At 45.2% G+C, this 21851-nt stretch overlaps 1 protein-coding gene across 1 annotated transcript in view; it reads right to left on the reverse strand.

Moving 5' to 3' along the window:
- LOC138570105 (prostatic acid phosphatase-like) overlaps window positions 1-3805 on the reverse strand; it is a 507576-nt gene extending 503771 nt beyond the window's left edge. Inside the window, exon 1 of the mRNA XM_069648717.1 lies at window positions 3657-3805. Coding sequence (XP_069504818.1) covers window positions 3657-3749 — 93 coding nt within the window. The 5' untranslated portion in view covers window positions 3750-3805. The remainder of the gene's footprint in view (window positions 1-3656) is intronic.
- Between the last annotated feature and the right edge of the window lie 18046 nt (window positions 3806-21851).

A 21851-nucleotide genomic window follows, 5' to 3' on the forward strand; every position in this document is an offset into this window, starting at 1 on the left:
GCAGTAGGGCAAGCTGACTGGTGTGAGTCGTGGGTTGTGCAGTCCCAACTCAACCAACCCCCATCCTCCTCTCACTCCCACGTCAGCTGCTCTTGGAGAGCCATGCAGCACACGGCATTCACACCAGACAGCGTGCTCATTTCCCTTCTCTCATACATGCTCACCTCATGACCAGAGAAACACTCCAAAAACAGCTGCCACCACACCTGTGATATCTAGTCTAGTTTCCCCACACATGTTAAGGCCTCCAGTCTTGGCTGGATAGGGTTGTTTTCAGGAGATCTTGGGAAGCCGTAAATGACTGTTTCGGAACAATGGCACAAGGTTAGGGCACAAAATCAGTAGCTTAACTGGTAAACATCAGCTGACACATACACTGAAAATCTGATGGTTTACCGTCTGCATTCCGGGGATTACAGAGGCACCTCAGATGTATGGTTTGGCGGGGTGCTTTCCACCATTGTGCCCGACCTGAGAAACTTGACATTTACTTCTAACAGCCTCATTCTGATGGCCCATGCAGGGCCGGCCTTAGGGCAGGGCTGTCCGAGCGACCGCCCGGGGCGCCTTTAGCCCCACACCACTGCAGATCGGGGGAGTCTTTCAAGGTCTCCCCGAGCTGGCGTAGTGGGAGAAGGCACCCTATTCAAATTAAATGTGCCCCGCTCCTGGAGTGGGGTGCATTTAATAACAATAGGGCGCTGATTGCTTTCGCATCGCGGCCTATCGAAAATAAGTGGCACCCCCCACATGACCAAGAGCACGTGTGGGATGCCAAGTTTTTTGTTTTGCTATCCGGGCCGCTGCCACCATCAAGGCCGGCCCCGGGCATAATTATGGGGGGGGGGTGCAGGGGATTTTGTCCACCCCAACTTCTGTAGCATGCCTTTTTGTCCCACCCATCATTTGGAGGGGCTGTAATCATCAATTATGTAAATGGACAGTGCGAGGCCGGCAGGGGTGCTCGACACGGCTTGCGCTGTCTCATTACAAAATGCAGAGATGCCTGGCAGCCGCACTGCAACACATTCATGGCTTGGATGCCCTGTGTGGCTCAGTCCCTCACCCTTTTTTATAACAGGAGGGACAGCCTCGAAATAGGCCGGACAAAGAGGCTAGCAAATAGTTATATACAAAAGGGTCGTCCTGCCTTCAAACATTTGGGATTGCAATGATTTAGATGCAATAAAAGTTTCGACTCCTCCAGGATTAGGTCAGTAAGAGGAATTATCCAAACGCTGGACTAATATCATAGTGGCCTTTTTTAATTTGGCTGCACATATAACTTTGCAATCATAAGTTTTGAAAACAAAAATAAAATAGAGAGCATTTTCAATCAAGTGAGTCACAGTTTTTTCAAGTGTTTTACCAAAGAATCAAAAACAGCAATGTGAAAACAGATGTATAAACAGTATTGAAAGTGGACCAACCCATAAGCCCTTTGGACATTATTTTACTAATATGGACTTTATATGGGCTGAAGAGTGTGCGGATATGTAACACCCACCCCAGTTGAAGAATGCATTGAATATAAAAGTGCTTTTTTCACTACTCTTTATACATCTGTTTTCACATTGCTGTTTTTGATCTGATCAAATCTACCATTCAACCAAATTTAATTTTAACAATTTGGCTGAAATGTTCCCTGAGAGCCACCATCCGCCCGCCCTTATCCCGACACCTTTCCTTCAGTTGTCATGTTCCCCCCGACGTTTTCAGCAAAGTTACTCCAATGGATTCGTCGGCTGTGCTTCTGGGCTTCATCCTCTAATTCTGATCCATCTCTGCACACATCAGAGACAGATCAGGGATTCACAGCACGCACACATTGAAAGGCATAGTAACCTGCACGGACGCACCAGCAAACATGGCTGCTGTCATTGCCACACTGGTTTGCAGAGATTGTGTCAGGTTTCTGCGGGTGCAGGAAAACTTGGCATAATCTTGGCAAAGTAACTTATTCTGAACAGATCAGATTGATGCAATCTAAGGTGGCATGCAAACCCTGCATGGGAACTCAGGTGTGGCGTTTCCAGGCGGTGAGGCAGCGCGCGCACACATGGTTAGCATGGGTCTACTCTGGGTTGGGAACCAGCAGAATGAGGGTGGAAGTGTTGACTCTGACAGTGCTGAGCATCACACATTACTGGAATATCATTAAAAGTCATTTTCTTCAAACATCAGTAAATGGCCAACTTTCACGACATATGAAATATTTCAAAATCATATGTATTTTTCACCTATGTGAAATAAAAAAGTGTTTCCACATTCGTCTTGGGAGGATAGCTCAGGGGCAACGTGCCCGCCTTGGAAGCAAGACAACACGCAGCAACACAGGTTCAAATAACCAATCATATCATTCTGAAGATATAAAAAAAGTAGGCATTCTACAGGACTTCAAAAGTTTACCCTTTGTACCATGTAACCCAACGCGTGAATGTTATCAAGGGCTGGAGTGTGTGTACGCTGTTAAGGACCGGGGCTGTCACACAATAGGCACATTATGCCTTTTACAGAGGGTGCCATTTGCACAGAATGGGTTGTAAATCACCCACAATGCCTTACCTCGCTCACTCGCCATGAGCTGAGAGAAATGGAGCACCGGCGGAAGGCCCAACAATTTGCCTTTCAAAACAGAATGCTAATACACGACAATGCGCACAAAAAATTAAAATGAAGAGCAAAGTTTAAAAAAAAAACCTATTGGCGATGTAAATGACTGAAGGGGCATAGCGATGAATGCATACACCTGGAATTACTACCAGGAGCATTACACAAGTGATGCACACCATGCGCTAATGTGGTGATTAATATTATCTTTAATGATATGTATTTGAATCCTACTCTGCTATTTTCTCTATTCTATTAGAAATGTAAAACACTTTTACACAGAAAAAGGAAACAATAATACATGGCAAAAAATACGGGGCTTGCCTTTTGCTATTTCTGTTATTACTATTATTAATAGAACCATGTTGTTGTTATTTATACAATTATTATTAACAACACTAATACATTCAATTATTCTGTTGTTAAAAAGTTAATGATATTATGTATATTAGTAGCCCAATCAGCAAGTTTAAAAAACAGCTATTACTTGCAGCACTACTAAACTGCAAGACTTTGGCAGCAAATTCTGAGAAGTTATTATTGGAAATCATTTTAAGTTCTATTATTCACAATGAGAATGGTAACAGTAATAACGAAAACCACTATATTACTAATGATTATTGTCATTACTGTTGTGACTTAAAAAGGTGTTTTTATAAACCATTATTTTCATTCTTCCAGCTTCGTGGCGCTCTAACAGCTGTTAGTAGTATACAGCTCACTGATGTGTATTTCCACATAACGTGACCTAAACATATGCGTTTCTTAAAAGTCCGTACTTTCGTCATTGATTCGAAAAACGCATCTCGGGGACGAATTGCGTTCATTTCATGCTTTTCATACGCATCAAAAAGAAGCGCCTCAGACACCAGAGCAGGTTGGGCGCTATCTTCCTGTTGAAAGGCAGACCACAGGAGAACACAGCAGGCTGCGCGGGACAGTGCAGAAGCGCCACGGCTGCTGCTGACTCCGAGCTCATGAGGAGGCGAACGTCCCTGTCTCATCCTGCACTGAGTTGCAAGCATGCCAGGGGTCGACGTACTCACCAGAGTCACGCAGCGCAGCTTCCGCTCTGCCGAGCCCCCCGGAAGCAGAGTGAAGCACAGGTAGCACAGAGAGAGGGCACGCCACCCGTCCATGCTGGAGCTGCTCGGCCTGTCTGAAGCCGTGCAGAAACTTTACACATCGCCACAACACGAAGGGGGCGGGGCGTGTCTCTGAGACACATGCAGGCATTGCTACACTGCCGGCTAAGCTCATGTGACCGACTGGATCTCTTGTAGTCAAGTCTGCCAGCACCATGGCAGTGCCAGTCTCTGGTTAAGCCCAAGGCTACACGAAGAACTAACTAATGTCTCTACCTACTGTGCACTCGTCAAATAATAGCATTTCTTGCTGAAAGCTCTGTTCCAGTAGCAAACGCAAAAACAGAGTAGCCCTCCTAGGGAATCCACAAACAAGGTTCTGAGAATGAGCCCCCCCCAGCTTTGTTGAATGAAGAGGAGGTTCACAGCGGGGGGCGCATTGAAGCATGCTTTATTCTAGAATTCCCTGCCCCATGTGTAAGTACATAAGAGTGTTGTATCCCAGTACTGAGGTGGCTGGTAGCCGGGGGGGGGGGGGGGCTATAGCCCCGGATAGAAGCTTAGGGGCTACAACCAAAAGGCTAGCTAGCCCGAGTCCCGACAGTCCCAGCATTACCGTAGCCCCGGACCTTTTCCAGACCTAGCAACACCCCTGGCTGTGATACCTTACTGCACCATAACGCGAGGCTGCCCTCACATCACCCACACCATCACTCCTTTATCGTAAACATGAACAATCACAACAATTAACCATAACAACACCGCTTTGGACTGCAGGTATAGTGATTTGTCTCACAAACAGCAGAACACCACCCTTGCTTAGCTATACACAACAGAGTCCACCAGCTGGGCAAGTGGCTTCCGGGCCAGCCTTTGGTGTCGAGGCAACCGCTCCAGTACTGCTTTTTGGGAACAGCACACAACACTAGGTTCACAATCCCGATTCAGTATTGATAGAGGCAGTGGTTGGTAAGAGCTTCCTGTCACGACACGACTCAGTCCTGGTTAAGGGGAATATCCTTAGTGTCACTCTCAGATAACCTATTGAGAACTCCACGTGATCTTCTACATGAGGAGCCCTGCACACAGGGTTTTAAGTGGACCTGGACTTGCCCTGTAGCTGAGCCCTGGAAGTTTGCCAAAACTTCAATCAAGCCAGCAAGGAATGCCACTTTCTTTGTGCTGGGGATTCGAACCCAAGCCACGGCAGTGACAAGCCAGTGTCACATTGCACTGTGCTATTTCATAGGTGCTAGATTTATTTTGTTTAATTCAATAGACTGACACATAAAGCCTGTTACGACTGCCTTTTTGTGTTAAGCAGTCTATTGAATGAAACAAAAGAAATCCAGCACCCACAGAATAGCACAGTTGCTGCGCTATTCTGTAGCTGCTGGATTTCTTTTGTTATATTCAGTAGACTGCTTGACACATAAAGCCTGTAACGGCCCGCTCAAAATATAGTCCGCATAGGCAGTTAAACAAAAAATGCAGAGCTTGTTTTATCCATCTGTAGGCAGTGCAATCGCCTGACCAAATTTTTCTCCTCATGTTCGCACTTTCAGATCTCCTCCTAAGCCGCTCCCCACAGAACCGTGTCCTTCCCTTCACCAGAACACATACAAGTTCAAACCTGCAGTGAATGCAGCTTCAGTTCCACCCACCGGTCTGGTTAAACTGTATCCATGTGGCTAATTAAAGCTTACATGTGCAGGGCGCCAAATGCATATTTCTCTTCCTAAACCTTCATCTGCCTCCTAATACACATACTGTATCCGGTTTATAGTGAAAATGTCGAGAATTTTTTTTTCGAAAATCAGAATATCGAAAAGATATACATATAATTAAGAGTCAATTTTTCAAAAAAAAAGGTCGATTAACAATATCAATAACCCGATTTAAAGAAACAACAAGAGTATCATTTACTATGGGGGGTTCCCCCCCTCACCCGACACCCCGCGTTCACCCGCCACCCCCCCTCGACCACCCTCTCACCCCTCATACACAACACAAGAGGGTAAGAAAGGGTTAAACTCATAGGTGACAACCACGAGTAAAGAACCTTGTTTAGGTACCAAGAAACCGGTAACGGTTGTGGAAAACCGTCATTACCTGACAGAACATCATTTGAGAACGTACTGCAGGAAATCGATTGGAGTTGCTTCAGATCAAAACAGGTAATATTGTTATAACGAACATGTAACTAAACATTAATATATCATACAACATACAATTGTGTGACAGGAAAGATAAAACAGTTAATTTTCTCATTTATTTTAGAATAAAAAATGGAGAACAAAGTGGAGTTCATCACCACACAAAAAGGAGGAAAGCAGTTGGTTTTAAATGGATACGTTTTCTATAAGGAAAGCCAAAAAAAAGAACGCTTTTACTGGAAATGCACAGAGTATGCGAAAACTAAATGCAGCGCACGAGCGATTAAAGAGGGAGCAGATATAAAAAGTAAAAATGAACACAACTATCTGCCAGATCAGACCAATATTATCATCCGAAAAACATGAACCGAACTAAAAAGAAAAGCCATGGAAAGTCACGGTGAAGCTAGTGGATCAGTACTTGCAGGAGTTTGTGACAAATTACCCACACATATAACGGCTCAGTTACCAGCTGAAAAATTGATGCAGCGTACAATAAACCGTACTAAACATCAGAAAGAGAATCTGCCACCGGCACTAATGTTATTTAGTGATATTACAATCCCGGATGTTTTCAAATTAACCGCCAAAGGAGAGTGTTTTCACCATGCCACATTAGAATTGAACAATGAAAAAATATTGATATTCTCTACTGCTGCAAACTTTCAACATCTCACTCGTAGTCAAAATTGGCAAAGTGACGCAACGTTTAAAGTGTGCCCACAACCTTTTCACCATTTTTACACAGTGCATGGTACAATCCGCTTGTATATATTTTAATACCAAAAAAAAGTGAGGAAACATACAGAATCGTGTTCATTAAAATTAAAGAGACTGCACCTGATTCTAATCCAACTACAATAATCATGGACTACGAAGCAGCTAAAATTAAGGAATTTTCATCAGTGTACAAAGGGACAAGAGTTCAGGGATGTTTTTTTCATTTTACACAAAATATATGGCGAAAGTTACAAAAATTAGGATTAAGTACTAGATATACAGAGGACAGTTGTTACCAAAAAACATAAAGAAACGTTTTGCATTGGCTTTTGTACAGGAAAATTATGTTGTTGATTTTTACGAACATTTGATTGAAACGAAATACTACAAGAATCATGAGGAGGAAAATACTGATTTACTGGACTATTTTGACAACACATGGATAGGACAATTAACTTGTAATGGAACAAGACGCAGGCCAAAATACCCGGTACCATTGTGGAATTGTTACCAAGCTACATTAGAAAGTCCACCACGCACCAATAACACATTAGAGGGATGGCATAGCAGATTAAGTAAACATTTCAACATCCACAACCCTACTTTATGGCATTTTTTGAAGTACTTGCAAATTGAAGAACAACACCAAGATTTAGGATATCACAAACACTTTCATTGACAAAGGACCAAAAAGAAGAAAGTACAGGGATTACGAAAGTAAACTGGTACAACTAATACAAGATTTTAACGCATAGAATGAAGAAAACCTCTTGAATTTGGTGGTATTTAACTTAAAATGTGAAGCAAACTTACGATTCATGGACATCTACAATCCAGTGTGGCATAGGCGAAGTAAATCTGAAACACCAACCTGCAGCTCCATAAAACCAAATCTGAAACGGGAATCCATGTAAATATGCCAAAAAAACCCAAGAAAAATCTGAATCCAGCACGAAGGAAAAAATGCACAATCCTGGATGAGAAACTCCAAAAATTCAAGTCTGTAACGGCAATCCATGTAAATGTGCCAAGAAAAAAAACAAGAAAAATCCAAATCCAGCAAGGAAAAAAAGTGCAAATCCAAAAAAGACCCATACGAAAACAATCCACGATCCTCGATGCTCCGGAAGAAAAGGTATTAAAAATCCATAAAAACCAGTTAATCCAATGGAAAAAACACGATTGCTCTGAAAAAAAAAAAAGATGAAAAATCCATGAAATCCACGACCAGAGTAACGGAGACGCGACCGCTGGAGAACCGTTTGGAAAATGAGCTTTAAAAATGGCGCTTACGTATAAATGTTAAATGCATGTTTCTAATGCTCTAGAACCATCTAATGGTCAATAAGTATATTACAAGTTGAACTTCATTATATATATATATTTATCAATACATTTACAGTCATGTTATATATATATTTATCAATATTTTTGCAGTTGAATAAAATAAGTATTAATTCAAAAAATTAATAAATGATATTAAACAATATAATAATAAAATAAAAGGACATATTTGTTAAATAAACATTGCATGAATTGTATTATTAATATTCTATTTGTTACTTACCTTAAATAATGCTTTGAAAAATGTTTTCGAAAAAATACAGAAAAAATTCGACATTATTGATTTTTGAAAAAAAAAATTCGATCAAATATTTTCGACATTTTCACTTTCGACATTATTGCATTCGAAATTATGACTGACCACCACTGTATCCCAGTGATTTCTGGTATACTCTAATATTCGCCAATCAGCACCACCGTCCATGCTCAGTTCAAAGTGCCATGTATGTACAGCAGACACTGCTTCAGTGCTTACTGACATATCACACACACATTGTATACTAATGCTGTTGCTTCAGATTTATGAACATTTTGTACAGTTGGGGAGAACTCAACATGTCTCTAGAATAGAACATAACAAATCAGGGGAAAAAAAGAGGATGATGCTTTAATCACGACAGAAATCTTTTCTAGCAATTTGAAAGAATCTGCTCACACTAAAATCATTAGTGAGAAACTCAAATTAATTTAAAGGTCCCTTTGCATTGCAGAAAGCGTTAGGAATACTTCTTGAATCTCTAGCTTCTAGTTAAAAATGTGTCTTACTGTGAGCACGTTGTAAGGTGGCGACGAGTGGTTAAGGTGTCGGGTAGTAAGTGGGGAGCAGGTAGCGAGGCGGAGCATGGTGGAAGGGGAGAAATAGAAGGGGGTGCCCATTGATTCCAGGCCACAGCACAGTTACTGTGCTATTTCTCAAGTGCGGTGCTGGATTTCATTTGTTTCATTCAATCGACTGCTTGACATTTATGTGTCCAGCAGTCTATTGAACGAAACAAAACAACTCCAGCACGTACGAAATAGCACAGTGACATGTGACACTGTCTTATCACCAGCAGCGCTCTGGCTCGAATCCCCAGCATGGTAAAAGAACAGAAAAGTGTCTTTCCTCACTTTCAGGCTGTGAGTGGTGGGTGATTAGGAGGGGGACTGCATAAAAAGGCAAGCTGTGAATTTAATATCATTTAAATGCATAGTATTTCAGCTCCTGCCAATACTTGTTTTTGATGACACTTCAACCACTAGGGAAAGCCTCAGTGGCGTCCCTAGAAAGAGGGGAGTGGGAGGGGATGGAGAGGGAGAGGGGTGTGCCCCTCCCTCTGAAATCCTGAGCCCCCTTACCTAAGGCGAGCAGTGACCGTGTTCTCTGTTCGTGGTGTTATTTGTGACACTCACTAAGGCAAATATCTGCAGATCACACGGCAAATACTCTCCTTTCGTCTCAAAGCTAGCAGTGATCTTGGTATGCATTCTGGCATCGGTATGAACATGAGCACGAGCCACTTCTCAGGTGCCCCTGCCCGGCTTCTGCACAGCGACCACCATAGTGTGCAGAGCAGCTTGCAGCCCCTCCCATCAGAATGTAGCCCCAAAACTGCTCATGATGGGCCATTAGTCACTGAATGGCTTCGTGCCTGCATTCTGATGGGTGGGGGGAGGTGCAAGGGGGTGTGGATAGATGGTATGCGCAAAAGCCTGTCTGCAAGAGTGCTTGTGATGTCACACATCACCTTTCATAGGCGGACCCCCCCAACTTTTGTCTGTGCCCCCCCTACTTTTGTCTTTGGCCCCCTCTGTGCCCCTCCTAATTTGATTCCTGGAGACGCCACTGGATAGCCGGCCAGTGACGGGAGTGCAGCAACAATGAAGAGATAGAAAAGCGAATGAGTTAGTGCCCAAAATAGCATAAGACTTATGCTATTTTGTTAGTTAATTGTTAATGTGTGCAGATTGGTGCGGGTGAGCATTAACATTTTAAAACATGTTTGAGTTCCACACCTGCCACCAACACACACAGCACATTTCAGGCCACGCCCATCATTTAGGCCACACCCCTCATTACAGCCCCCCTCGATTTCTCACTCCAGGAATAAGGTCACATATGCTGCTCAGGGATGAAAACCTGAAGATAATAATAATGATAATGATGTGTTATTTATATAGCGCCTTTATACAAAGCGCTTTACATTGCACATATTTACCAGTGCACACGTGCTCATTCAAGCTGTCCTAGCCCTCCATGGAGAACCCCAGCCTTTTGCAGAGGAATACATGTAGATACATGCATTTTACACCCAATACTCTTAGTCTATGTTATTTCACTCTGGCTCGTGCCAGGTTTGACTTGAAAATTAACTTTTTTTCCAAAATGTCCTCTGCAGAATGCCCAAACATTTGCCCTGCCTCTTTTTCCACCTGCCCTGGCTCTCTCCTTCAGATGTCATACCCCGAATTCAATTGCTATGTTAATGAGTCCCCCCACTTTTCTTTTAGGACTTGACCCCCATTTTTGTGAAAACATATTCCCCGATGAATACCTCCTGTTGCGTTCCGGCCTATCACCTCCCATAATGCTTCACACTTCTAGTGTGTTTTTGCCTATTTATCCCTAATGCCCCCCATCTTTATCATGATTTTCGTTACTGCTTTTTGTATTGTGGCAGTTTTCGTTTCTTCCATTTTCGTAACGTGTGTGTTACAAGTCGGCTAAGAATAATCGTCAGCATTATGCAACTTCCTTCAATGAAATCAGGTCACTAGCGAAACGCCTTAGCATTTCTGATTCAACAGCGCCCTCGTGTGGTTTTAATGTTGATCGTCAGCGGAACAAGGAAAAAAGGAGGCAAGAGTTTGGGAACGGTGCATATGACGGGCGGGAGTTTAACATTTCAAGCTTTTACATACCTACTAGGCTGTGGGATATTGGTGGCAGGACTACTGCGGTGTCTATTTTCTATTTAACCTTGCTTGATTCTTTTTCGCTAGCACTGTCTTTGCTCTCAGTCTCACCTCATTGCTTCTTGATGTGGACAAATTCTGCATATGAAACTCGGTAGAAATGTTGGTTTGTTTCAGAAGTACAGAAAACCTAGGGAAAAAAACCGGGACATGGCAACTAAAAAAGTAGGACTAACTCTTGAAAGTGGCTGTCAAGGCACTACACTTCAGTAGCGGTTGGAGGAGAAGGGGGTTTACGTGTTATTGTTTAAATAAGTAAATAATATAATTGATTTATCAGAAACTAACACTATCTTAAGTTGTACAGTACAGCATTTCTTCTGTGCGAGATTGTGCATTCCTGTCTGCCACCTATGAAGGCCGCAGTTTCCAATAGAACCATAATCTTGAGAAAAGGGGACAGAACACCAAATTGCGGGACAGTCCTGGCAAAACCGGGACGTCTGGTCACCCTAAAAAAAACCTCGAATGATAGGAGGCACAGAGTACGTCTCTCATGGTTTCAAAAAAGGAATCGTAATAGCTTTGGTCAGAATTTCACTTCTAAGATTATAAGTACCTGCCGATTCCCAGACCCCAGAGCTCATTTTCCTGGTGGAGTACGGGAAAGTCCATGGGTAAAATGCACGCGTAAACATTAACCTTTTATGCTTGGATTTTCCTCTACTTCACTATGGTGGAGAGGGGGCATGGAACAGATCACCCATCGTCTCCGCCATACAAATGTGACCGCATTTACACCGGCATGGCATTTTCATGCTCGCCTAAATGCAGTTGTGATTCTAGTAACGGCACAGAGTAGTAGGCAAAAGTCCCAAAAAGCTTTTGCTAGATCTGCCAACCATTGTAACATGTCCTGCCCAACAGTTGATATGCTCCCTCGACTGCTGTCTCGACCAACTCCCTCCAGTCCAAACACCAATGCTAACGGCCCCCCGACCGAGATGACTAGCATCGGAGTCTAAGAGCAGATCTCAGCGGCAACGGATTATGGCTCTTCCATTCCATGCGTCCATGTGGGATAAGCACAATCTGTAATTCCATCCATTCAGAATAATCCTACCTGCTCTCAACAGATGATTTTTCCACCTTTTTAATGCCCTGTAATGCAAGGGAGCCGGGACGATTCCCTGAATCCAGGCTGAGACAAGGCCTGCCACCCACGCCAGATGCTGTAGATTAACCTCTCCCCTGGATAGTATCCTCCACAATCCCTTTTTTTATGCTGCATACTCTTACCGCAGGTAGATGCATTGCTTCTGACCTCTTCTCGGATCCCTGTTTTTTGTTGTATTGACCTGTATTGGCACCCGTATGCCTCTGGGCCCTTGTCTCGCGCGCAGTATAAAATAAATAAATACATTGAAAAAATGCAACACAGGTCCATTGGCTCCCTTAATTGGACATCTCTTACTGGCAGCAAAGCTGGTCATCGCCCGTACCTGGAAGGCGACCAAGGGTCTGGTGGCAAAGATGTGGTGGGTTAGGGCGTGGGACATTTTGGTGGCAGACAAAATTGCAGCACTGTGTGAGGGGCGTTACTTAAGGTATGTCTCGGTGTGGGCCACATTCATTGACTTTGCTGAGAGATTCCCCGCAATGGCTGTTAGGCCCCCAATGTTGCAACATTTTTCCCCTCAGTGACCTCGCCTGCTTCCGGAGGCGTGGACAGTGTGGCTGAATCAAGGGGATGGGGAGGGGACAACCATATTCGAGGAAACCTAATTCATGTCTGTACTGCACTGATGTCTGACAAGCCCGTAGACCCAGGGGCCGTTCCCCAAAATCGGTCACATTGTATTGTACCTGAAGTTCTATCATGTTAATTTAAATAAAAGTTGTTTGAAAGAAAATGCAACATCTCATTCCTGCTGTCTATCACAAACCCTACAAACAGTTGACCTGTCTCAATTCACCAAGAATACAAGGTATAACAGCAATTGACGAGTGACATCCCTCTGTCTCCTGGCTGTATCGGGAGCCTGTGCCATAATAAGGATGTCATCCAAATAAATCAGCATGCAAATTCCCTCGCTTCTCAAAAACCTATCACGGCTCTCAACAGTTTTGTAAAGTACAATAGGGCTGAGGATAGTCCAAAGGGTATTGATCACACCAAAGAAATGATAGAAAACCTCTGAATTCCCAGGCTATTGGAATTAAGAAATAAGCATGCTTAAGATCCAGGCGAATGATCCAATGGCCTGGCCTCAACACATCTTCTAACAGAGCAATCACCTATATCTTGAAGTGTCTGTATCATACAAACTGCTTCAGAAACTTCCTGCTATCTCTTACTCTTTTTGAATTGCCCTTTTCTCCCACAACTGATGGATCTCTATGCCAAATGCTCGAGACGGTGTCCTTGACATCAGGCACAAACATTGCCTGTAGTTCTGTACCGGGATGCAGACTTTGGCTAGACTTAGTTATGCTTCCAATAGGAGCCTAAGAAATTCTAGTGAAGCCCTTCTATAGTCTCCAAAACCCATGGATCCGTGGATATGCCTAACCAATTATTTGATTAATAAAGAATGAAGACGACCTCCTACAGGACCCAGGATAACCTGATTGTTTTGAACACCTACCACTGAATCCAGGACCAGATGATCCTTTTGTGAATCCCCTGTTGTATTGTCTTGGTCACCTTTCTGGGAAGAATGCTGGAAGGGACCTACTGAGTTGCCTAGCGTTTTATTGGCCCATGCCAAATGAGCTTTAACCCCCAAAGCATCTGGAGAATGGAGCCCAGATGACCGCACGGCCCCTGTAACACCTGAACCTACCAGAAATTGGTGTCTAAAAATAACTGTTTACTGTTACATCATAATCCGAGAAGAGGACCTCCTCTTCTTTACTCTCTGTCTCAGTGTCCATCAGCCCCACCAACGTGGCATTCATCTTCATAAGGGTCGCTCTCCATCATTCTTGGATGATTGATGCATTTGCATCCCCAACGAAACGCAAGGCTCTTTGGGCCCAACCGCTGACCATCTCTGGATCTAGGGCTTTGCTTCCTTGAACAAATCCAGAGTGTTAAGGAAAGGGCCTGTAGAGTTCAGCAGGTGATCTGAACATGCGGCCCATGCCTCATACATAGCCATGGTAAGATCCTTGGGAAATCATGTGTCCAGCAGGTGTGGGGTGTTGCTTTCCCTCCATTGCTGGCTTCAGCCTTAATCTTGAGCACGGAATCATTATTATCTCGTTTCCTCCTTAGAAAATACTGAGTAAAACACTCTACGCGAGGACGGATGAATCAATCAAATTCATTTGATTGTGTTAAATCCAAAGGATTACACACGGGCTCCTCTGCTGGGTCTACCACTCCAACTGCACTTGGACCTTGTTCCTCCTCCAACATGTCCTCAGCATCATAGGACTCAGGGATGTTAATTCAGGGGAGAGTGCGTGTGGAGCCCGATAAGGTTGGCTGTCTCCACTACTCGGAATTCTAAACAAGGAAAGGAGTTAGGTGGGCAAGTCCTATGCAGGCACTGGGGCACACGGTCCTGATGCTCCTTAATATGGATATTCACCCTGAGTTCACACTTAACAAATATTGCAACATTCAGACATGTCCTGAGAACATTAAAAACACATTATGTATAACCCAATCAAATTTTTCGCATGATTTTCATCGAGATCATTTAAAAGTGCAACCAAATCCGTGTGTGTGTGCGTGCGTGCGTGCCGTGCGTGCGGTTATTAACCAAGTAAACTCCAATGTGCGCTTGTGATTGCAAATCAATTATACAAAACACGAAAGGCAAACAATAGCAGACTCGTATTGCGAAGTCTAGCACAACTTCCGGTGATTGAGAGAGTGTGTCGCAAAGAGACTATTGCCTGGTACATTGCTGACTCTTATTGAGCTACTCATGATATTTTTTATTTTTATTGTTCATTTGAAATGCGCCTATACACGTATGTGTCTCAAGGCGCAACAAGGCCAGAGGGTGCTGTGAGGGGGGAATGATCCTACTAGGCCTAATTTGTACATTTAGATCGTTCAAGTGCAGGTATTTATAATGCGCTTGATAGCGGAGGTTGATTTTTAGTGCAGATCTGGGATTCGACCCAGTGCTGCATAGCGCAGTCTTACTTCCAAGACCCACGCGTTGCCACTGAGCTATCCTCCCTTCAAAAGTGCAAGAGTCTGCTATTGATTGACTTTTGTGTTTTGTATAATCAATTTGCAATCACAAATGTACATTGCACTTCATTGGGTTCATAACCACAAACACACACACGTGGACCTGGTTGCACTTTTAAATGTTATTGATGAAAACCATGCAAACTTTTTGATTGGGTTATAAATAACGTTTTTTAATGTGTTCTTAATGTATCGGAATATTCCAATATTTGTTAAGTGTGAACTCAGGATGAATATCCATATTAAATAGCATCGGGACCTTATGTCCGAGAGCCTGCGTGGGACTTTTATTTATTAACATTTATAAAGCGCGCAGCAGCCCATAGGCATCGTGGCGCTGTTACACAAGTCGTTATTGGTTGCAAGAAAGTATACTTAGTTACATGACAATGAAAGTTTGTAAACACATACTTGGTTACATGGCAGTACTTAATACAACAGACTTGCCCACCTACTGCTTTCCTTGTTTAGATTTCCTGGTTATTTCTCCAGTTGAAGTAGGTGTCTGTCCTCCTAGTGATGTCATATTTAGGGGTGACCCGTGTAGTAGATTTCATGTCCCTACTACTCTACCCCCGGTGATGACTCAGGGCCTGTGCCCAGCCTGGCGGTCTTTCATAGATACTGTACTTCCCCTCCGCCAGGGGCCCATTGGCTGAAGGAATGTCTTCTGACACTTGTTCCCTACACACCTATCGGTCCTGGGCCCATCAGACTGGACTATATGGTACATGTTTGCCTTACTCAGATCCACCTTGCACTGCTTATGGGCTTTTTTCTGTTAGTGTGAGCTGCTGTGGCACTGTTTCCTGAATAAAAGAGGCCAATTCTGCTCTCCAAGTCTCTTCATACATTTTCTTGCCATTATTTTGCTCCTTTCCTTCTATGATATCATCTTAAATGTAAGGTCCTTTTCTCTAATGCTGATATGTTCTCTCTTGGCACTGTGCACCTGGCCACCCTCTGTCCTCCGGGACCAGGTACCTGCTCACCCTGCAACCCTCGCACACTGCCTCTGGGCCATAACCCTGCACTGGGGTCTCTATCTGTACCCATACAGTCCCCCCTTTTTCTTCCAGCACTTAGCAGACCTACCCTGTCTGCTGCCTTAAACCCAGCACTTGCCACTTGCTGGCTGCACTGCCACTGTTTGTTGCCTTTATTATTGATTTGTTCATGTATTATTATTTATCTGTTTCTTCTTTTGCTCCGCACTTTCCACTTCTCCCCCTTCCATGCACTGTTCCCTTCGCCCTCTTCCATGCACTTGCGCGTTCTCAATGTCACTGGGCCTAGTAATATTGTAGTTTTCTTCTCTCCTGTTCCCCTCCTTCACCTTGTTGCGCTCTGAAACACTTGTGTATGATCGTGATAGAAATAAAATATCAATATTGTGGGGACTTCCCATTGCGCGATCGCGCGAAGGCGATCTTGCGAGATTTAAATGCAAGAAGTGCAAGCTCAATGCGCAGGATGTCAGAAGCGGGTGGAGAGCGCAGTGAAAGCACTGACCCAGCGCTACTCCTGAATCAGGGAGCTCATAGGTTTCCAGGGCCTGACATCAAGGGTTACACACACCAGAGCATAATGCCATGGCTGAGGGCAGCCACCTGGGTGCTCTGGAGTGTGTTGTGTGTGTCCATGAATGACATGCACAAAGTGCAGTGATGAGACTGTCATACCAATGAGTACAGTGATACCCCTGCCCCTGGACTCTATCTCCCCCAGTTAAATAAGTTACCTCAGGTGTCAAATAAACACTGCTGTTAAACACAGCCTGTGTCCTGTCTTCATTAAGGTCACCATATAATTGGCAACGAGGATCCAGAACCTCGTGGGCCCACCATGCAAGGCGCCATGCCCCCGCGTTCCTCACCTCGCCCGGGACCTCGGCAATTCCATGGCAGCAGTGGGATCTACTCTTTTCCACATACCTGGAGGCGATGGGCGGAATGGAGTACGCACCGGCCAGGAAGAAAGCGATGCTGCTGAACGCAATGGGGTTTGAAGGGAAGTGCATCTTTGCAGGACTAAAGGCCATGCCAGAGGCTGGCGAAGATGACGATGCATACCCGTAGGCAATTCGCCGCATCATGAAGAGGTTCACCAATAAGGAGAACGTGGTGCTGCACAGACTGAAGTTTTACACTCGCAAGCAGAAAGGCAACGAGCTAGTTGACGACTATATCACCAGGATGAGGGAACTAGCATCTCTATGCGGTTTCAGCGACAACGCAGAACAAGTCATCTGCGACATCCAGGAAAGTGCAGGATGAATTCATTCAGGAAAAGGAAGTGGACCTCGACATGGCCATCCAAATTGCCAGAGCCGAAGAGACCACCAGCAGGCGCAAAGATGTCAGGAGTCCATCGCCGGTACCTGACATATCTGCGCTGCAATGGAGAGGGTGCAAAGAAAGACAGTCCCGCGACAGCCCCAGAGAGAAAGGTCCCAGGCAAAGAGATGCACCAAAGTGCTATAGATGCGCCAGCACCAAGCACATGGCTAGTGATCCCGACTACCCCACCAGGAACAAGGAGTGTTCAAAGTGTCGACGCTTAGGTCACGTGGCCGCGGCCTGCACGTGGAGGGGAAAAGCCGTCACTCGCATCGACGGTGACAAAGAGTCGAGTGAAGACGATGAGCTACACGACAAACCCATGGTCATCATGGTCAATGCCCCCCATGCCAGGAGAGAAAAACCCCACTGCACAGTGAAAGTGGACAGCATGGAGACACGAGCCATGGCTGACTCAGGTTCAGATCTCACCATTCTGCTGATAAACACAGATAAAGAGATGATGGGGTGAGACCAAGTGGAAATTAGAACCACCAGACAAAAGCCGATGGTCTTCGGAGGAGGCACCGTGGATCTGCTTGGCTACATCAAAGCAAGAATTGAATTCAAAGGCAGGTCCACCACGACAAAAGTCTACTTCGCTTCTCAAGGCCCTGCCGTACTTGGGTGGGACGATCAACACAGGTTCAGCATAAGGCTAGATCCCAGCACACCAGAACAAGTGCTTGCGGACTCTTTAGGAGGAGCGCCGAGTTGGAAAGAAGCCTTCCCTGGCCTGTTCTCCGAAACTCTGTGGAAAATCAAGAACTATCTCCACAAGATCCGCCTCAAATGGAACACAGTGCTCGTTAAGCACAAGGACAGGTCCGTATCTGCCACAGGAAGACCAGCACTGGACGCCCACCTCCAGAAGATGGTCGAAGATGGCACCATCGAAACACTGGAGTACTCAGTGGTTGTGCCCAGTAGTACTCATTAAAAAGAAATCTTCAAACGACCTCAGAGTCTGCATTGACCTCAGAAGCCTCAAGTTAGAAGTCGTCACCGACAGCTTCCCGCTTCCCAGCATCAGTGAAATAGTGCTCATAATGAAAGAAGCAACTGTGTTCTTGAAGCTAGATATGCGTGACGCATACCAACAGATATACTTGCACAAGGCCTCATGCCCGCTCACGGCGTTCATCAGCCGATTCGGTACGTTCCAGTAGACCTGCATGCCGTTCGATTTGTCCTCAGCGGCATCTGCTTTTCAGAGGATGATGAGCTCCCTGTTGAAAGGAATCGCGAATGTCTTCTACTTTCAGGACGACATACTCGTGTACGCAAAGGACTCAGTGACCCACGACAAGGCACTCGCTGCAGTACTGAGCAGACTGCAAGAAGCAGGGGTCCACAGGCACCACAAAAAATGCGTGTTTGGCATAGGTGAAGTTGAATATCTCGGGTATCACATCTCGAAGGATGGAGTGAGACCCAAGAAGACCCTCCTTGAAGCCATAACTGATTCACCGGCCCCGATGTCCAAAGATGAACTCCGGTTCTTTCTGGACCTTTCAGAGTACTTTGCCAAATTCGTTCTGAGATTCTCAGAAACTATGTCCCCCATGAGAGAACTCCTGAAGAAGGATGTGATCTACGCATGGGGGCCCCAGCAGGATGAAGCATTCACGGCGATCAAGAGAAGGATCCTCCACGCACCCTGTTTAAAGCCGTTCAACCCAGAATGGGAAACATGCATCACGACAGATGCCAGTGCCTACGGGCTATGCGCCACCCTAACCCAAAAAAGGGGTGACATGGAGAACATAGTAGCTTTCACCTCGAAGGCCCTGTCACCATCGGAGAAGAACTACTTGTGGAAAAGGAAATGCTAGCGTGTGCCTGAGCCGTCAACAACTTCAGATCATATGTCTGGGGTACAAAATGCCAATTGATCACTGACCACAAACCCCTCATACACATGCTAAGCCCAGGCGGGACAAAGACCGGCACACTGAGACTGGCCAGAATCGCTGCCAAACTCCAAGAATACACCTATGAGATAGCCCACATTGCCAGTTGGAAGAACGCCAAAGCAGACTGCATGTCAAGGCTCCTGTACCAAAATACCCTAGGAACCACATTCCTTGAGGACGAATGCGTTGTGGCCTCCATAGGCAATCTCAGGAATGGCAAATTTATGGAACTAAGTGAGCGCCACTGGCAAGATGAATGCGAGCAGGATGAAGCCCTCCGCCGTGTGGCAGTGTGGGTTGCGAGGGATGGCCCAACGAAAGAGCAATCCCAGAAGGCCTACACCCCTACTGGAAGGTGAGCGACGAAATTACGGCCATGAACGGTCTCATTCTGAGAGGTGACCGTGTGATTCCCCCCAGAGGCATCCGGAAAGTTATCCTTTGCAGAGGACATTCGGGCCACCTAGGAAGCAACATGACGAGGCGCAGAGTACGCACCGCTTACTGGTGGCCAGGCATGGACCAGGACATACAGGCGATGATCGAGAGGTGCCATGAATGCATCAACAGTGACAAACGCCTGTCCGTGAGACAAGCTCCCATGATGCCCACCAAGGTCCCCAAAGGAGTGTGGTGCAAAATAGGGCTGGACTTCATCTGCCCACTGGATGGCAGGTCCTCAGAGCAAAAGTATGGAATTGTCATGGTGGACTACTTTTCCAAGTGGGTGGAGGTTGAATTCACCTCAGATAGCACCACAAGCACGGTCATCGAGGCGCTCACCGCCGTCTTTCAGCGTGAAGGCCTTCCCGAAGAAATAGTGACCGACAATGGGGTGCAACTGGTGTCCCGAGAAATGGAAAGGTTCCTCAAAAAGCACAATGTCTGACAGCTGAGAGTGAGTCTGTACCACCCGCAAGCGAATGGGCTAGTGGAGAGAGCAAACTGCTTCTTCAAGGGAGCGCTGCAGTTGGTGCATGCATCGGGCCTAGACCCCTGCAAGACAGTAAAAGAGGGCGTTACGGCCCATCGTGGCCCACCGCATCACACCAAATGCCATCACAGGCGTTTCACCTTTCTAACTGTTGAGAGGGAGAAGGGCGGCGTCCACGCTGGTACCACCCTGGCTACACCAAGTAAGGTTAGATGAAGATGTGGACATGCATGACATAGTAGTCCGCATGCAGAGAAACAAGGAAGCAATGAAGGCTCAAGGGGACAAACGCAGGGCCGTTCAAACCACAGCAGTTAGCAAAGGCGACCTAGTAAAAATATGCCTTCCCCATAAAGACACCATGACCGGCTCCAAATACAGTAGACCCATAGAGGTCATCGCAAAGGGACCCAACCACATCTGCACCAGCGATGGTAGACGATGGAACTTGGAAAGAGTGACCATGTACCGCAGAAGAGAATCTACCAACCACCCATCCGTGGAGGCAGGAGAAGGACTGGCCCAGCAAGGCCCGTCCAGCAACCCCCATCATAATAGGGAAAACTCAACAGAGCTTCAAGAACCCACAGGCATGAGCCCCCCGTCCCCGTCCGAGGGATCACAGAAAGAAGTGACACAAGGAGAACCCGATCCACCCGAATCTCCCCATGTACCATTTCGCAACTCAGCTCCACCCTCCGACCAAGGCAGACCTCAGTGGGAGAGAAGAAAACCCAGCAAGTCTCAGACTTTGTCATTTAAGTGATTTCAATCCGGCACACACCCAAGTCAAAGCTCAGCGTGTAGTGCACAATTAAAATCCTTATTTATTTTTGTCTAAAAGTTCATTATTCTGAATGATATACCACTCATATCACACCCTTCTCCCGGAACCCCCCAGTCACACTGAACCAGGAATCAGGCTGGTTTGCAAAGGTAAATATTTATTTATGTATTTAAAATGTAATCACAATATGTTTTAATAGATATACAACAATCACCAATGGGGTGACAGAACACTGAATAATATCTTTAGTACACTAGGAATAGGTAATAAGAAAAACAAATGCAGAACAGAAAATAATACTTTTGTGTGGGTTCAGATCAGATAGCACTGTGGTTAGCAGTTCCCCCTGAAACACCCCTCAACCCCCGATAGGCAATGCAAAGATATAGGAGGAGGGAGCAGGTATTCAGGAATAGAACAAATCAAACAGAATATCAGTCCCACTTTCCGCCAGCAAACACAAGAGAAAAACGGAATTGACTTTTCAGCTGTCAGAGTAGCTTTCATGATTGACTTTAGAATGGACTGGGCAAAAACACCAAATATGGTCATAATTGCTAAAATTGTTATCCATTCTTATGGGAGCCGCTTTGGATAGTTGCACACAAGCAATGGTTTGGTCAGCAGAAAATAATGGAAATCTTAAGGTCCAAGTCAAAAGCAGTTAAAAGCTATTTTACACATGTAAACATTTTTCAGGATTTTAAAATTGCTGCAAACTTTTCTTTGTGCGATATTCGCGATAACGGGAGAATAACATTTATTTGCAATGTTTTGGGTGCAATGGATAGATATGGATGTTGGCTACAAGTAGGAGTTGAAATTTCGTTTCTATCACAAAAACCGAGG

The sequence above is a fragment of the Ambystoma mexicanum genome, chromosome 2q (assembly GCF_040938575.1).
Source record: "Ambystoma mexicanum isolate Mex_15411 chromosome 2q, UKY_AmexF1_1, whole genome shotgun sequence".
Classification (NCBI taxonomy): Eukaryota; Metazoa; Chordata; class Amphibia; order Caudata; family Ambystomatidae; genus Ambystoma; species Ambystoma mexicanum.